General features: G+C 37.9%; 1 protein-coding gene across 1 annotated transcript in view; it reads left to right on the plus strand.

Annotated features, from left to right (window-relative positions):
• The window catches only part of LOC128699781 (KICSTOR complex protein SZT2), an 807,931-nt gene that overhangs the window by 462,610 nt on the left and 325,964 nt on the right, over positions 1 to 19,357 (plus strand). Inside the window, 2 exon segments of the mRNA XM_070102247.1 lie at positions 443 to 496; positions 8,667 to 8,793. Coding sequence (XP_069958348.1) covers positions 443 to 496; positions 8,667 to 8,793 — 181 coding nt within the window.

A 19,357-nucleotide genomic window follows, 5' to 3' on the forward strand; every position in this document is an offset into this window, starting at 1 on the left:
CAGAGTTACAATTTAACACTACACAGATAACTTGCACATAGTAGAAAGAAGCTTATGACAATGTTTTGGTCTGACTTGGACCATTAAGATAAAGATTTTTTTCAGCATGATATAGTGTTTGTACAGAGATGGATGACATTTGGTTGTCCATGCAGAAAGTCCAGAGTTATGCAGAGCATTTCGGTCAAAACTTAAATCCAACTTAAGACTATAATGGCAATAATTATTATTTGCTTACATATATAAATACACAAAATTATTTTAACATGATAAATTGTTTATCCATAAATGTTAGTGTGTTGTTACGACTAGTCGGTGGTACAGGTCAGACCGAAACATCATCAGGAGCTTCTCTTTGCGAGTTATTTATGTATTGTGCCTTTTTGTTCTTTACACTTTAATCTAGTTCACTTTCAAGTAATTTGCTATCACAACCTTCCAGAATCTGCTCGACCTGCCAAGACCTCGAAAGTTGCGAAGGGTATCTGTAAGCAAGGTACTCTATTATAAGACACAGCCTAGCAACCTCAGTTTGCGTTTTATATTACAAATTCATTATGCAAATGAGTTACAGTCATTATTATTAGTGATCCTTAATAAGGGAGCGAGTAGTTGTGGCAATATTTTTTTACGATAATTTTTTGGGTAACAGAATTCTTTTTATCAAGTAAATTATAAAGCTCAGATTAAATTGGAACTTTATACATATAATTAAAGTATCATTGAGTAAGTTATAAAGCTCAGATTCGGATTGAATTTAATACATATAAACAAAGCCTTATCAAGTAATTTTTAAAGCTCAGAATACTGTATAAATTAATCTGTACCTAAAAATTTAGTATTTTGAAGTTATGTTTTCCAGCTTACTGAACTGTATATAATTTACAAAAAACTCCACAGAACTCTGACTTATGTTTTTTGAGGATATCAGTTGCTTAAACTAGAGACTACTATGTAATGCTCTGTACTGTATATGCCTTTCTTTGTTCAGTAATGTTCTATACAGTGTTGATTAATGTAATGTGTAGAGTATTTTACTTATTTATTAAAGACAGTACTATGATATTAAGATATTACTGCACACGGGTACAGAGTATTCAGTATATCCTCTTTCAAATTCAAATTCAAAATTTTATTTCTTTGTGTAGTATACAATGTGTAGTTTACGTGTAATAAAATATCGTTAAGCACAAAGAAAGCCACTAGCATGCATGAGCATTTTGGGCAGACTTTTTAAATTGATCATTGACTGCCACTTCTCACATGCTTTCTTACACTTTCTCAGAGTAGATGCCACATAGTCTTAGAAAACTAATTTAAATCTCTATGTTTAAAAATATACAAGAAAAAGGTAATTAAATGTACAGACAAATACAAATATAATAATTTCTTTTCTGAAGTATACAGTAATGTAGTCTACATGTAATAAAATATTGTTAGACACAAAAGAAATCCAGTAACATGTGGTGCATTTCAGGCAGACTAATACTAATGTTTAAAGACTATTAAAAACCAGACATGGATTATTAAGTAGAAGTTTTTAAATGTACCAAAAAGAGAGGTAGCTAAATGAACAATAGTACAACTTTAAGTATGTATTAATACTCAGAATTGATTCAGTGATCTTCAGTTAAGTGGGATTTCTTGAGCAGTTTCAAACTGATTCGATGTCTTCAGTGTATAGATCAGTTGAAAGTAGTGGTGAAGATTTAGGAAGTTAATTAGTTTTATGTATAATGAAATATCGTGTCTGTGCTTTGGTGCTGACTACAAAAATAGTTATTTATTGTTAGGCTTCAAAATGGTATCAGAATGTTGCCAAAAGATTATTCCATTGATCTTATTTCCCAAAATTAAAGTATGTATTCCACGAAATATGCCTCCACAATTACACATCACCCGTTATCATTGACGGTATTGAATATTTTATATCGCATATCTTGCGTTATAAAGATTGTTTGGTATTGAATATTCACCTTGCCGTTACTGAGGTTGCTGTAAAACCAGTTTCTATCACTGTTGCATGATATACAGTACAATATATATACAGTGGTACCTCAGGATATGAACTTAATTTGTTCCAGAAGGATGTTCAAGTGGCGATACCGAACGACTTTGCTTCCATAAGGAATAACGTAAATTAGATTAATCCATTTCAGACCCCCAGAAATACACACATAAAAGCACTTACATAAATACAATTACATAATTGTTCGAATTTTGAGCTGTTTGTATCCTGAGGTACCACTGTATAGTGTACGTCTAGTGAAAGTAAACCTTCAGTATAGTGGACTAAGAGGGAGAGCACTGAGTGGCTGGTAATGATGAGTGTGAGGGACAGAGATGAGATTGTTTTGCAGTAACTGTGACAATTACAGACAATTCTTTAACTAACGGACATCTTTGTTTCTACATCACAAGCAGATGATGTCTCATTTCCAAAGACCATTAAATCAAAGTGTGTTAAATCGAAAGTTTACTTTTCTGATGTAAGTGATTAGTGCTTACAGGTTGCTGTGTAATATTTCATACTTTTGGGTGTTAGTCTTGATCTTTTTTATAAATACTTTCATTACTACTAGATCTCTAACTTGTGCATGTGATCAATATGCAGTCAGTGTCTTCTATGATATTTTTAATGTATTTTGTAGGTTTATATGCCATTACTGGCAGCTTCCTTGTTGCCATATTTAAATATGTTTAAAATTGGCCTTTTAATTGTATCTGTGTGAATATTTCAGTGTTAATCTTCTCATTTTGGAATACTATTTATCCTTTACTATATGGGTGTCTGCTGGAACTTTTAGAGGGAGGGATGCTGTAGTGGTTTCCAGCAGAGAGGTATGTAAGGGTTTCCAGCAGGGAGACATGGAAGGGTTTCCAGCAGGGAGAGATGTAAGGGTTTCCAGCAGGGAGAGATGTAAGGGTTTCCAGCAGGGAGAGATGTAAGTGTTTCCAACAGGAAGACATATAAGGGTTTCCAGCAGTGAAATATATAAGGGTTTCTTGCAGGGAGACTTGTAAAGGTTTCCAGCAGGGAGACATGTAAGGGTTTCAGTGAGGGATACATACAGTAGTAATGGTTTCCATGGAAAGATGCAAGAGTTTCCAAGGGAGAGTGCAGAGGTTTCCAGGGAGGGATGTAAGGATTTCCAGGTAGGGAGGATAGTAATGGTTTGCAGTGAAGCGGCAAGGACTCTCATAGAGAGCACAAGGGGATAAAGAAGCCAGTTGAAGACTTGTTTTCAACTGGCTTGTTTATACCCTTGAACACAGGTCTGATCCAGGTCAGGGGCAACTGCCCCCTCCCTCTTGCTCCCTCCAACATGCCAGGTAGGGGCAACTGCCCCCTTCCCCCATGTCCCCTGTCCCTAGCACATGCCCAGGGACATGGGTTATCCTGAGTGTCTAACATTCTCTACTCTGGGTTGTCCTGGGTGGCTAACCCTCCCTACTCTGGGTTATCCTGAGTGGCTAACTTTCCCTACCCTGGGTTATCCTGGGTGGCAAACCCTTCCTATCCTGGGTTGCGAACCCTCCCTACTCTGGGTTATCCTGGGGGGCTAACTCTTCTTACCCTGGGTTATCCTGGGTGGATAACCTGTGGGTTAAAAATCCCAACAATCTTAACTACCATGGTACCTTGTGGAACTTTTGGGAAGTTTCAAGGGATTTTTTCCAATGTTAACAACATAACCGTATTTTTCCCATAAGTTCTTCAGTTTGTCTAACATGGTTTTAACTACCTTGGCATTTTCAGGAACATAACCACCGTGTTAAACGACTGTCTACTGTACATTATTTTCCTTATTATAACAGTGAGATAGCTAATGGTTTGCAGTAATCAAATTATAGGTGTGATGTATTACCTGGTAAGTTTGTAAATTACCACTGAAAGTTTATTCTTTGTACGTACCTTCACTTATAATAAAACTTCAATTTAACACACTGTAGAAATGCAGAGGAAATTCCACTGAGTCATTGAAAGTGGAAACAATGGGCAGAGTCAGATGGTTACAGAAGTGAATGTTATTGCAGCAAACATGATATGATAAAACACAGTCATGTCTGTCCATCACAAACATCATTATCTGACATCTGCTGCCCTCATATTAGTCCGTTAAATTGAGGGCTTCCTGTATCCCCTTGTCCTTGGCTATCTGTAATTAGAAGGTCAAGTCATAGCTCCTGGCCCCACATCTTAACCTGCTGTTACTAGGCATTAGTCGTAGAGCATGGATTGCCTCAAGTCATAGCTCCTGGCCTCTCATTTTAACTTGCTGTTATTGGACAGTAGTGGTAGAACACAGACATTCTCTAGTCATAGCTCCTGGCCCCACATCTTAACTGGTTATCAGGTAACAGAGACAGAACACACAGTGTCACTAATGTTTAACTTTTGCATGTTTGTTGTGCATGTTTTCCACATCATCTTCGCTTACTACAAAATATTCTTGTTATTTTTGTACTGGAATGCTTTTGTAATGTATTGGTTTTTGTTAGTACAGGTCCACATCCCTGTATCCGAAACCCTTGGAGCCAGTATTGTTTCGAATTTCAGACTTTTTCAAATTTCAGAATGATTCTCAACACCACCACATAGTGGCATGACCCATCACTGAGATGACTGACGCTCCACACTCCATGAAAAGCTTAAGTTTTGGAAACTTTTTGAAATTCAGAATTTCGGATGAAGGGATGTGTGTGTACGAATGGTATATAATACCGACAAGATGAGAGTAAGACACATGTGCAACATCTGGGTATCTTTATTGTAGACGTTTCGCCATCCAGTGGCTTTATCAATACAAATTCTAGGACATAACTTGAAGACAGTAGAACTATGTACAGAAGATGAGGTAATCAGTCCCTCAACCTAGGAGTAGGTGCGAACAGCACCATAGTCGTGGAGATTCAGAATCTCCACGACTATGGTGTTGTTCGCACCTACTCCTAGGTTGAGGGACTGATTACCTCATCTTCTGTACATAGTTCTACTGTCTTCAAGTTATGTCCTAGAATTTGTATTGATAAAGCCACTGGATGGTGAAACGTCTACAATAAAGATACCCAGATGTTGCACATGTGAAGGGATGTGTACCTATATACTGATAATATATTTGTTATTAGGTTGTTTATGTTTCTATAAATATCAACTACATGATTATTGTTAATAAATTTGTTAAGTTTATGAGTATTATCTTTAAATCTGTTAGATTTATTTCTTGATAATTCTATTTTAACGTTTCTTAAAAGTAAATGAAATAATATGTGGTATTTACTAAATGTTTTTTTATTTGCATACTTTAATTAACATAGCAAAAACAATTAATCTATTAGCACTGAAGATTTTTATTCAAAGGCTTGCAAATTTTTTTTTCAAATTTCTTTATTTTAAAATTACTGTACCGTCATAATACACAATACAGTAATGTAAAGGCCCATAAATGCACTACATTTTGGACAGTTCTTAGTCTAGTTCTAAAATATACATAATTTTATTTTAATTTCTTAAGAGTCTAATACTTGGTATTAATAGGAACTCAAGAAAAAAAAAAGATTCTAGTTGCAAGATAATTTATGATTTAAAAATAAAAATTGTAGTTGTCTAGCAATGATAGAACAAAAGTACTACAGTATTTTGTGAAGTTACTATAATGTGGTATGCAGGTGTATATTTTTTTAGAAATTTTTACTTGAGATTACGTATTATTTATTTATGGTGTGTGTGGGGGGGGGGAGAGTTTTTATGAAAATTCAGTGGAATAAAGTAAGGGAAACCCGAGGGTTGATTTAACTTACACTGTATGCTTGTGTACACACATAAATTACATATGATGTACCACTAATGTGAAGCACAGTGCTCGTAAGAAACCTTCAAGAAGATGGAAAGCCTTTATAATAGTAAGAGGCTTTTGATCCAAGGAATTGTAGTTGCTCTTCCCTTTCTTGGATTTAATCTGATTACTTCTCATTGCTATGATGGTGTATGACAGGTTTAGGATTTCCCTGTTAATATAACAGCACTGTAATGAGAGCGAGATTAAGATCTTCATTTCCCAAAAGCAAGTCTCAAGGGTTACAAAAATAAGTGACGTGGATTATAAGTATAATGGAAACCAAGTACAGTGGACCCCCGGTTAACGATATTTTTTCATTCCAGAAGTATGTTCAGGTGCCAGTACTGACCGAATTTGTTCCCATAAGGAATATTGTGAAGTAGATTAGTCCATTTCAGACCCCCAAACATACACGTACAAACACACTTACATAAATACACTTACATAATTGGTCGCATTGGAAGGTGATCGTTAAGCGGGGGTCCACTGTATTTATGTCGATCATTACTAGCACGATGCTTGTAATAAGGAGTCACACTCTTTGTGCAGTATCTTGCTTGTTTATTATTGCTTATATGATGGAAATAAATGGTATAAAATACTGACAGGATGGAAAAATAGATGCCAATGCAGGATAATGCGATCCTTTATTGACAACACTTTGCCCACACAGCGAGCTTTATCAAATCACGAAGAGATCGGTTGGTAGCATTAAAAATAGGTTGGGGAAATATTTTTGTTAGTGGTTTGGGCTTGAGAAGGACCTATCCAGTATGGGCCAGTAGGTCTACTACAGTGTTCCTTCTTTCTAGTGTTTTTATGTACATGAGTGACACTGACATCTTTGACATAGATCTTTGTGGGAGACAGTGGAAGGGTTAAATGGTTCTCTCAGGTTCTACTGTGCCATGATAATTTAAGTTAAAGCTGACTCTTCCTTTAGTGAAAAAAAATCATGTTGTAGTAAACTGAACCACAGCAATTCTAGTTTTACAATTTATGTAACGTAACTTTTCATTTAATTGCCATCTTTCCCAAGGTGCGCTGACATGACGGTCAGATTACCCTCTGACTTCCATGGATTGCGGTGCCTTGGCGGCAGGTGACCATTGAGTAGAAAAACAAACAGATTTTAATTGAGAAAAATATTTTAATATTATGGATGTTATCTTTTAACCCTTTGACTGTTTTGGTCGTATATATACGTCTTACGCGCCACTGTTTCGGACGTATTAATACGTGTAAATTCTAGCGGCTTCAGATCAAGCAGGAGAAAGCTGGTAGGCCCACATGTGAGAGAATGGGTCTGTGTGGTCAGTGTGTACCACATAAAAAATTCCTGCAGCACACAGTGCATAATGAGAAAAAAAATCTGACCATTTTTTTTATTAAAATGCCGACTTTGAGGTGTATTTTCGTATAGTATTTATTGTTGTATTCTCGTTTTCATGGTCTCAAGTGATAAATTGGAAAACATATTACAGAAATAGAGATGATTTTGATTAGTTTCACGATGAAAATGACCTTGAAATTGAGCTCAAATACACATCAACTGATGAGCCTAATATTCTTTCACTAGTGCACTGATATTATTTATACCATTTTTACAATAATGCAGTAGTCTGCATAACAGTAAATTTTGTATTTTTTTGTATGAATAAAAAATCAAAATAGAAAGCAATAGTAATATAAGAGGGGCCTAGAGACATGACTAATGAACAGAGGATATGTTATTTTAGTGCCAAGAATGTCTACATTGTTTATTCTGGACTCGATTTTGAAATTAGCATCTTTTTTAATTTGTGCAAAATTGGCCAAATTGCCAATTTCTGACCACTTTATTGGGTAGTTCAAATCAGTAAATGGGCAGTTTCTTGTACTCAATTGATAGAAAAAATGGAGTTCTAAAGAAATAGCTATGAGTTTTGTCAACTGGAACAACAGAATTGGCCAAAAACATGGCTCAGAGTTGGCAAAATTGCCGATGTGTATATATCACCGAGACCACTAACTTTGCAGGAGCGTAATTCTGTGAATTTTTGACCAAATTTCGTACTTTTGGTGTCATTACTATCGGAAAAAGATTCTCTATCATTTCATATGATTTTTTTTTTTTTTTCAAAAAAATTTTGCAACATAGAATAACAGTTTCAGAAATGGGCTTGTGACAGTCAAAGGGTTAAATAAGGACAATGTAGATGAGATGTAAACAAGTTAATGTGTCACTGCGTATGTAGTATCTGTTCCACTAGGTTTTAATACATTATATTCACACTCTCAGTACATATTTCAAAATTGCTTTATTTCGTGAGGTGTGTCCTGCAATGTCAGAATTAAAAATGCTTTCTTTAGACTGAAAAACATTAAATACATCCCTCCCAAATTATTTATTTCAATATTTAAAAGGTTTTTCAGTTGTATAGTAGTGTACATATTAAAAAATAATGTACTTTGTTCAGTTTTCTTATGTTCTTAATTCCTAAATTTATTGTTACAGCCATTTAGAGACTATATATATAAGCTATCAATTATTATTGCCTTATAGTCATAAGTTAGGCTTTAGTTTGCCCAAAATGCTCTGCATACTAATGGATTTTCCGCATGCACACCTAAATGTCACCCATCTTTGTATAAACATTGCATCATGCTGAAATAAAGAATCTGATACTATCTAATCTAAACACTGGCCAATTTCTACCATGGTAGGTGACCCAAAAAGAGAAAAATTATTAACTACCATTCTTACAATTGGTGTCTTGCCAGAAGCATGCTGACATGTACATATTGTACTGTTGTTTATTAAGGTGTTGATTATTATTTTTACAGAAATCAGATGTGTTTACTGAAGGTGAAGAAGATCTCAATGATGAAAACACAGTTAATGGTGGCGAGGATGATGATGAGGAGGACCATGATAAGAGCATTGAGTTCCGATCAGAAATTGGCAGTACAGGTAAAGATTTGACAATTAGTAAGTTGTACAATGTTAGCAGCTCTCTGTCTGCTGTCCAAACATAGATCTGTGTTCTATCGCCCATATTTTTTTTTTTTGTTTGTTTTTCTTTTGTAAATTAATGAGGGCAATTTTCTGTGTATAATAAGACCAAAGAAAAAATTTTAGGGTCAGAACTTACCGAGATACAAGACAGCAAAGTTGGCGCTGGATGCTCACCTGACAGCAACATGGAGTTATGCCACTTGCAGAAGTGTTGCCAGTATACCTTTTTTTCTTTTTTCTTTTTTTAATTTATATAATTTTTATGTTCTGATAATTACAATTTGTAGTAGTTCTTGTGATTTCATAGCAGTGTTTGTTAAGACACTAATATTAGGTACTCAAATAGTCATAGACACACTGACAGGTGAACATTTTCACCTACCTTGGTCACATACTATTGTCTAGATTTTTTTTTTTTTTCAACAAGTCGGTCATCTCCCATATCGCTCCAAACCGCCAATATCCCAAACCACTCTTTCAAAGTGCAGGCATTGTACTTCCCATTTCCAGTACTCAAGTCCAGCTATATAAAAATAACCAGTTTCCCTGAATCCCTTCATTAAATATTACCCTGCTCACACTCCAACAGCTCGTCAGGTCCCAAAAACCATTCGTCTCCATTCACTCCTATCTAACACGCTCACACACGCTTGCTGGAAGTCCAAGCCCCTCACCCACAAAACCTCCTTTACCCCCTCCCTCCATCCTTTTTGAGGATGACCCCCTACCCTGCCTTCCTTCCACTACAGATTAATATGCTCTCCGTGTTATTCTACTTTGATCCATTCTCTCTAAATGACCAAACCACCTCAACAACCCCTCTTCAGCCCTCTGACTAATACTTTTATTAACTCCACAACTTCTCTTAATTTCCACACACTGAATTTTCTGCATAATATTTACACCACACATTGCCCTTAAGCAGGACATCTCCACTGCCTCCAACTGCCTCTTCGCTGCAGCATTTACAACCCAAGCTTCACACCTGTATAAGAGACTTGGTACCACCATACTTTCATACATTCCCTTCTTTGCCTCCATAGATAATATTTTTGTCACCACATATACCTCAGATGCACCACTCACATTTTTTATCAATTCTATAATTAACCTCATCCTTCGTAAACCCATCCGCTGAAACGTCAACTCCCAAATATCTGAAAACATTCACATCTTCCATACTCCCTCTCTCCATTGTGATATCCAATTTTTCTTTATCTAAATCATTTGATACCCTCATCACCTTACTCTTATCTAAGTACGGTTTCAACTTTCTACCTTTACACACCCTCTCAAATTCGTCCACTAACCTTTGCAGCCTTTCTTTAGAATCTCCCATAAGCACAGTATCATCAGCAAAAAGTAACTGTGTCAACTCCCATTTTGTACTTGATTCCACATAATTTAATCCCACCCCTCTCTGCCAATTCCTAGGTACGTTCCCCTCTTTCATACATTTATTAATCAAAAATTTACCTCTTTTACAACCCCATCTATAAATATATTAAACAACCATGGTGACATTACACATCCCTGTCTAAGACCTACTTTTACCGGGAAGTAGTCTCCCTCTCTTCTACACACCCTAACCTGAGCCTCATTATCCTCATAAAAACTCTTTACAGCATTTAGTAACTTACCACCTATTCCATATACTTGCACCATCTCCCACATTGCTCCCCTATCCACTCTATCATATGCCTTTTCTAAATCCATAAATGCAATAAAAACTTCCCTACTTTTATCTAAATACTGTTCACATATATGCTTCAATGTAAACACTTGATCTACACATCCCCTACCCACTCTAAAACCTCCTTGCTCATCCATAATCCTACTCTCTGTCTTACCTCTAATTCTTTCAATAATAACCCTACCTTACACTTTTCCTGGTTTACTCAGTAAACTTACTTTGTAAATGGTCCAAGTCGGACCGAAACGTCGTTGTAAGCTTCTCTCTTTTATGTGCGGGTTATTTGTGTTTTACTCCCTATAATTTTTACAATCTCTTTTGTCCCCCTTCCCTTTATATAAAGGAACTATACAAGCTCTCTACCAATCCCTAGGTACCTTCCCCTCTTTCATACATTTTTTTTTTTCAACAAACCGGCTGTATCCCACCGAGGCAGGGTGGCCCAAAAAGAAAAACAAAAGTTTCTCTTTTTAAATTTAGTAATTTATACAGGAGAAGAGGTTACTAGCCCCTTGCTCCCGGCATTTTAGTCGCCTCTTACAACACACATGGCTTACAGAGGAAGAATTCTGTTCCACTTCCCCATGGAGATAAGAGGAAATAAACAAGAATAAGAACTAGAAAGAAAATAGAAGAACACCCAGAGGGGTGTGTATATATGTGCTTGTACATGTATGTGTAGTGTGACCTAAGTGTAAGTAGAAGTAACAAGACGTACCTGAAATCTTGCATGTTCATGAGACAGAAAAAAGGACACCAGCAATCCTACCATCATGTAAAACAATTACAGGCTTTCATTTTACACTCACTTGGCAGGATGGTAGTACCTCCCTGGGCGGTTGCTGTCTACCAACCTACTACTTAGGTTTCATACATGAAACAAAAATACCAACCACTCCAACACTATATCCTCCCCTGCTTTTAACATTTCTGTTATGATCGCGTTGGTTCCAGCTGCTTTACCCCCTTTCATTCTACGTAATGCCTCACGCACCTCCCCCTCACTCACATCCTGCTCTTCTTCTCTCCTAAAAGATGTTATACCTTCGTGGCCAGTGCATGAAATTACCGTCTTCCTTTCTTCATCGACATTTAAAAATTTCCCCAAAATATTCCCGCCATCTACCCAATACCTCCAGCTCCCTATCTACTAACTCCCCTACTTTATTTTTAACTGACAAATCCATTTGTTCCCTATGCTTTCTTAACTTGTTTATTTCACTCCAATTTTTTTTCTTATTGTCATCAAAATTTCTTGTCAGTGCCTCTCCCACTCTGTCATCTGCTCTCCTTTTGCACTCTGTCACTACTCTCCGTATACTCTGCTCTTATAACACTTCTGCTGTGTAAGAACCTCTCATAAGCTACCTTTTTTTCTTTTATCACACCCTTTACTTCATCATTCCACAAATCACTCCTCTTTCCTCCTGCCCCCACCCTCCTATAACCATAAACTTTTGCCCCACATCCTAATACTGCATTTTTAAAACTATTCCAACCCTCTTCACCTCCCTTCGCTACTCATACTTGCACTAGCCCACCTTTCTGCCAATAGTTGCTTATATCTCACCCTAACTTCCTCCTCCATTGCTACTCCTTCTTTAGCTCTAACTGTTTGAAACCCTGACCTAATCCCATTTATTTCTCCCCACTGAAACTCTCCCACCCCTCTAAGCTTTGTTTCACTTAAAGCCAGGACATCCAGCTTCTTCTCATTCATAACATCCACGATCATCTCTTTCTCATCATTCGCACAACATCCACACACATTCAGACATCCCACTTTGATGGTTTTCTTTTTCTGTTTAGTAGGCTATATGGGAAAAGGGATTACTAGCCCATTGTTCCTGGCATTTTAGTTGACTTTTACAACATGCATGGCTTATAGAGGAAACATTCTTATTCCACTTCCCCATGGATGTAAAAGGAAAAGCAGTAAGAGCAAGAACTATTAGGATAAAATAAAAAAAAGTGAGAGAGTAATTGTGGTAGGGGACCTGAATGCTAAAGTAGGAGAAACTTTTAGAGAGGGTGTGGTAGGTAAGTTTGGGGTGCCAGGTGTAAATGATAATGGGAGCCCTTTGATTGAACTTTGTATAGAAAGGGGTTTAGTTATAGGTAATACATATTTTAAGAAAAAGAGGATAAATAAGTATACACGATATGATGTAGGGCGAAATGACAGTAGTTTGTTGGATTATGTATTGGTAGATAAAAGACTGTTGAGTAGACTTCAGGATGTACATGTTTATAGAGGGGCCACAGATATATCAGATCACTTTCTAGTTGTAGCTACACTGAGAGTAAAAGGTAGATGGGATACAAGGAGAATAGAAGCATCAGGAAGAGAGAGGTGAAGGTTTATAAACTAAAAGAGGAGGCAGTTAGGGAAAGATATAAACAGCTATTGGAGGATAGATGGGCTAATGAGAGCATAGGCAATGGGGTCAAGAGGATGGGTAGGTTTAAAATGTAGTGTTAGAGTGTTCAGCAGAAGTTTGGTTACAGGAAAGTGGGTGCAGGAGGGAAGAGGAGCAGGAATGATGATGTAAAGAGAGTAGTAAGGAGAAAAAGTTAGCATATGAGAAGTTTTTACAAAGTAGAAGTGATGCAAGGAGGGAAGAGTATATGGAGAAAAGAGAGAGGTTAAGAGAGTGGTGAAGCAATGTAAAAAGAGAGCAAATGAGAGAGTGGTGAGTTGTTATCAACAAATTTTGTTGAAAATAAGAAAAAGTTTTGGAGTGAGATTAACAAGTTAAGAAAGCCTAGAGAACAAATGGATTTGTCAGTTAAAAATAGGAGAGGAGAGTTATTAAATGGAGAGTTAGAGGTATTGGGAAGATGGAGGAATATTTTGAGGAATTGTTAAATGTTGATGAAGATAGGGAAGCTGTGATTTCGTGTATAGGGCAAGGAGGAATAACATCTTGTAGGAGTGAGGAAGAGCCAGTTAGGAGTGTGGGGAAGTTCGTGAGGCAGTAGGTAAATGAAAGGGGTAAGGCAGCCGGGATTGATGGGATAAAGATAGAAATGTTAAAAGCAGGTGGGGATATAGTTTTGGAGTGGTTGGTGCAATTATTTAATAAATGTATGGAAGAGGTAAGGTACCTAGGATTGGCAGAGAGCATGCATAGTTCCTTTGTATAAAGGCAAAGGGATAAAAGAGAGTGCAAAAATTATAGGGGATAAGTCTGTTGAGGTACCTGGAAAGTGTATGGTAGAGTTATAATTGAAAGAATTAAGAGTAAGACGGAGAATAGGATAGCAGATGAACAAGGAGGCTTTAGGAAAGGTAGGGGTGTGTGGACCAGGTGTTTACAGTGAAACATATAAGTGAACAGTATTTAGATAAGGCTAAAGAGGTCTTTGTGGCATTTATGGATTTGGAAAAGGCATATGACAGGGTGGATAGGGGGCAATGTGGCAGATGTTGCAAGTGTATGGTGTAGGAGGTAGGTTACTGAAAGCAGTGAAGAGTTTTACGAGGATAGTGAGGCTCAAGTTAGAGTATGTAGGAAAGAGGGAAATTATTTCCAGTAAAAGTAGGCCTTAGACAAGGATGTGTGATGTCACCGTGGTTGTTTAATATATTTATAGATGGGGTTGTAAGAGAAGTAAATGCGAGGGTCTTGGCAAGAGGCGTGGAGTTAAAAGATAAAGAATCACACACAAAGTGGGAGTTGTCACAGCTGCTCTTTGCTGATGACACTGTGCTCTTGGGAGATTCTGAAGAGAAGTTGCAGAGATTGGTGGATGAATTTGGTAGGGTGTGCAAAAGAAGAAAATTAAAGGTGAATACAGGAAAGAGTAAGGTTATGAGGATAACAAAAAGATTAGGTGATGAAAGATTGAATATCAGATTGGAGGGAGAGAGTATGGAGGAGGTGACGTATTCAGATATTTGGGAGTGGACGTGTCAGCGGATGGGTCTATGAAAGATGAGGTGAATCATAGAATTGATGAGGGAAAAAGAGTGAGTGGTGCACTTAGGAGTCTGTGGAGACAAAGAACTTTGTCCTTGGAGGCAAAGAGGGGAATGTATGAGAGTATAGTTTTACCAACGCTCTTATATGGGTGTGAAGCGTGGTGATGAATGTTGCAGCGAGGAGAAGGCTGGAGGCAGTGGAGATGTCATGTCTGAGGGCAATGTGTGGTGTGAATATAATGCAGAGAATTCGTAGTTTGGAAGTTAGGAGGAGGTGCGGGATTACCAAAACTGTTGTCCAGAGGGCTGAGGAAGGGTTGTTGAGGTGGTTCGGACATGTAGAGAGAATGGAGCGAAACAGAATGACTTCAAGAGTGTATCAGTCTCTAGTGGATGGAAGGCGGGGTAGGGGTCGGCCTAGGAAGGGTTGGAGGGAGGGGGTAAAGGAGGTTTTGTGTGCGAGGGGCTTGGACTTCCAGCAGGCATGCGTGAGCGTGTTTGATAGGAGTGAATGGAGACAAATGGTTTTTAATACTTGACGTGCTGTTGGAGTGTGAGCAAAGTAACATTTATGAAGGGATTCAGGGAAACCGGCAGGCCGGACTTGAGTCCTGGAGATGGGAAGTACAGTGCCTGCACTCTGAAGGAGGGGTGTTAATGTTGCAGTTTAAAAACTGTAGTGTAAAGCACCCTTCTGGCAAGACAGTGATGGAGTGAATGATGGTGAAAGTTTTTCTTTTTCGGGCCACCCTGCCTTGGTGGGAATCGGCCAGTGTGATAATAAATAAAAAATAAAAAAAACTTTGATGACTGTGTATACATAAACGTTACATGTATGTGTAGTGTGACCTAAGTTTAAGTAGAAGTAGCAAGATGTACCCAATATCTTGCATGTTTATGAGACACCAACAGTCTTACCATCATGTAAAACAATTACAGGCTTTTGTTTTACACTCACTTGGCAGGATGGTAGTACCTCCATGGGTGGTTGCTGTTTAGAAATATATACAAGCATTTATAAATACCAGCTGTGTTTTAGACATGCTGGAGTAAATGTGAAACTCCTTGAAGAATGGTGTAAGAAGAGTGTCACTCCACTGCTGACAGTGCAGCAGTAGAGTGACACTTGATGATTGTGCACTGCCTTTGCTTTATTTGTTTTCCGTGTTATATATAAACACGTCTGTCTGTCTGTCTTGCTCTGTCTTTGTTTATCTCTGTCTCTGCTTATCTGTCTTTCTGTCTGTCTGTGTGTCTGTCTTTCTCTGTCTCTGTCTGCCTGTCTGTCTATCTCAAAGAGAGCAACTCATGAACCAACAGGTAGTACACACGATGCACAGTCGTCGTGTCTGATTCTTGAACATATGAAAATGCATATTACTTGCCTTATATTTGCAAGCACAGTATAGCAATTTGTCTGAATTTTTTGGGGTTATCTTATTTAATTTACACTATGTATAATTGTATTTATGTGTACCTGCAAGACAGAGACAGATAGACCAAGACAGAGATAGAGACAGCCAAAGTCAATCAGAAGCCAACCGGCCACCCAGCCTGCTGAACACGTATTACACGTGTTCCAGAATTGTTTCTCTTTACTTAGGGCATAGGTTATAGGACATTCTGGCAGGATGGCACTACCAGTGGTATCAAAATTGAAAGGATGTTGCACATGGGTTATTATCGAGGTTTTTTATATTTCCTCAACCACTTGTGGCCACATGCATCTCAGAGCCACTAAACTCAGGGTCAACATCACTTTCCTCTTAAAAGGGGAGCATTAATATGACATAACATCAGTGAATCTCTGGTGTTTTCCACGCTGTTTGCTCTAGCTGGTACTCAGCTGAACTGGTGCTCCCACAAGGTACTATGTAGTCCCAGATTTTTTTTAATACAGCCTCTCCTCGCTTACTGACGGAGTTGCGTTCCTGAAACCATGTTGGTAAACAAATTCGTCGCTAATCGAGGAATCTCTCCTTACTGATACTACTTCAAAAATGTCACCACCCAAAACTAAAACATTCAGTTTTATGTTTCCTGTGAAAATCCTTTAAATCTGTTCATTATTAATGGTGATACGACATGAAATAGACCAATAACTTATTTCTGAGATATTCCAGGAAACGCTTGCATAGTTGATTACTTGGGAGAAAAAAAAATTCGAGAAAATCGCACTTTTTTCAGTCTTCTATAGTTGCCCTTTAGGCACATTACGTTTTTTGTAATGATTGTGGTCACTTTTTTTTTTTATCCCTCCCCACCCTCCTCTGCCCACCCATCAATACCTCCATATATTTTTTTTTTTATTAACACATCAGCCAATTCCCACTAAGGCAGGGTGGCTCGAAAAAGAAAACCTTTCATCATCATTCACTCCATTACTGTCTTGCCAGAGGCATGCTTACACTCCAGTTATAAAGGTGCAACATTAACACCCCTCCTTCAGAGTGCAGACACTGTACTTCCCATCTCCAGGACTCAAGTCCCACCTGCTGGTTTCCATGAATCCCTTCATAAATGTTACTTTGCTCACACTCCAACAGCACGTCAAGTATTAAAAACATTTGTCTCCATTCACTCCTATCAAATATGCTCATGCATGCTTGCTGGAAGTCCAAGCCCCTCGCACACAAAACCTCCTTTACTCCCTCCTACCAACCTTTCCTAGGCCGACCCCTACCCCGCCTTCCCTCCACTACAGATTTATACATTCTCTAAGTCATTCTATTTCCTTCCAGCCTCTCTACATGTCTGAACCACCTCATGTCTGAGTTTAATCATTTCTTAATCAAGCTGCCATGATACACTGAGAATGTAAACACAAACAAACACACCAGCTGACCCCTTTACCGTGAACTTCTTTTATACTTCTTCCATTTTCCTTTCATTCCTCTTCCAGGTGCTGCTGCACTTCTCGCTTGTACTATGTGTGCACAATAAACTTCAAATTTATAGATGAAATATGTAGTCTTGGAGATTGCTTGATACTGAGACCCATCACTAACCCCTTTACAATGAACTTCTGTTGTACTTCTTCCATTTTCCTCTTCCAAGTGCTGCTGCGCTTCTGTCTTGTACTATGGGGTGCACAATAAAGTGCAAATTTTTACAAATATGTAGTCTCGGAGACTTTAAAAGCTAGTTTACTGAGTGGCTGTAAGAAGGAGATTGAGGTGCTTGATGCTGAGATGCTGCACTGCCAGTTTCTATGACCCAAGTTCTTGTACGGCATACAATTCTGACTCGTCAGAGAGCCTGTCATAACTCCGAGTTGTCAGTAAACAAGTACAGTGGACCCCCACTTAACGATCACCTCCCAATGCGATCAATTATGTAAGTGTATTTATATAAGTGCGTTTGTACGTGTATGTCTGGGGGTCTGAAATGGACTAATCTACTTCACAATATTCCTTATGGGAACAAATTCGGTCAGTACTGGCACCTGAACATACTTCTGGAATGAAAAAATACCGTTAACCGGGGGTCCACTGTACGTCGGTAAGTGAGGAGAGGCTGCACTGCACACACCGAGTTTTAAGACCCATTCTATACTGATCAGGTATCTTAGGCCAATCGTGTCAAATTTGGAGGCAGGGAAAATAAAACTTGGATCTACTTTTGGAGCGCTAGCAGTAACAACACAGATCTACGTTGGGACAGTTAAGGGGTTAATAAACAAAGGTTTTGATGGAATGTTAAGTATGTCGGAAAGATTCTAAAGTTAGAGGAAAATATTGTCACTAAAAACTGGTTGGGAAGATAAAATAGTTAAAGTGCAAATACATTTTGTAGTATCATAGATGAGGTCTTCTCTACAGTGCCTCGTGTTATAATTTACTGATATCTACAACTGCTTATGCTATATGTACAGTGAACCTTTGATTTAATACACCTCAATTTAACTGACTCCTCATTAACTCTTTCAGGGTTGGTGCCGTACTAGTATGGCTTGCACGCCAGAGTTGGTGCCGTACTAGTACGCATAAGTTCTAGCGCCTTCAAATCTAGCGAGAGAAAGCTGGTAGGCCTACATATGAAAGAATGGGTCTATGTGGTCAGTATGTGCAGTATAAAAAAAATCCTGCAACACACAGAGCATAATGAGAAAAAAAAAACTCCAGCCATGTTTTTGGTTTAAAACAGCGAGTTTGCAATGTATTTTCGTGTGCTGTTTATGATTGTATTCTAGTTTTCCTGGTCTCATTTTATAGAATGGAAGACATATTATGGAAATTGAGATGATTTTGATTGGTTTCACAATGAAAAGTACCCTGAAATTGAGCTCAAAGTAGCAGAAATGTTCAATTTTTGCCAGAGTTCAAAGGTAAATGAAACATGCCACGCGTCCAATACACATCAACTGGTGAGTCTAATATTCATTCACAAGTTCACTGATATTATTTATACCATTTCCACACTAATGCAGTAGTCTGCATAACAAATCTTCTATTCTTTGTGAGAATAAAAATGCAAAGTGAAAAGCAAAAGAAATGTAGCAGAGGCGTGGGGATGTGAGTAATGAACAGAGGAAATGTTATTTTAGTGCCAGGAATGTCTGTCTTGTTTATTCTGGACCCTGTTTGGAAATTGACATCTTTTGAAATTTATGTGAAATTGGCAAAATTGCCAATTTCTGACCATGTTATTGGTTAGTTAAAATCGGTAAATGGGTGATTTCTTGTACTCACTCAATAGACAAAATGGAGTTCTAGTGAAATAGATATGATTTTTGTTGACTGGTAAATCAGATTTGACCGATAATAGGGCTCAAAGTGGGCGAAATCGCTGATGCGTAAACATCGTCGAGACCGCTAACTTTGCGAGAGCATAATTCCGTCAGTTTTCCATCAAAATTTAGATTTTTGGTGTCATTATGATTGGGAAAGGATTCTCTATCA

This window comes from Cherax quadricarinatus, chromosome 81 (genome assembly GCF_038502225.1).
Source record: "Cherax quadricarinatus isolate ZL_2023a chromosome 81, ASM3850222v1, whole genome shotgun sequence".
NCBI lineage: Eukaryota > Metazoa > Arthropoda > Malacostraca > Decapoda > Parastacidae > Cherax > Cherax quadricarinatus.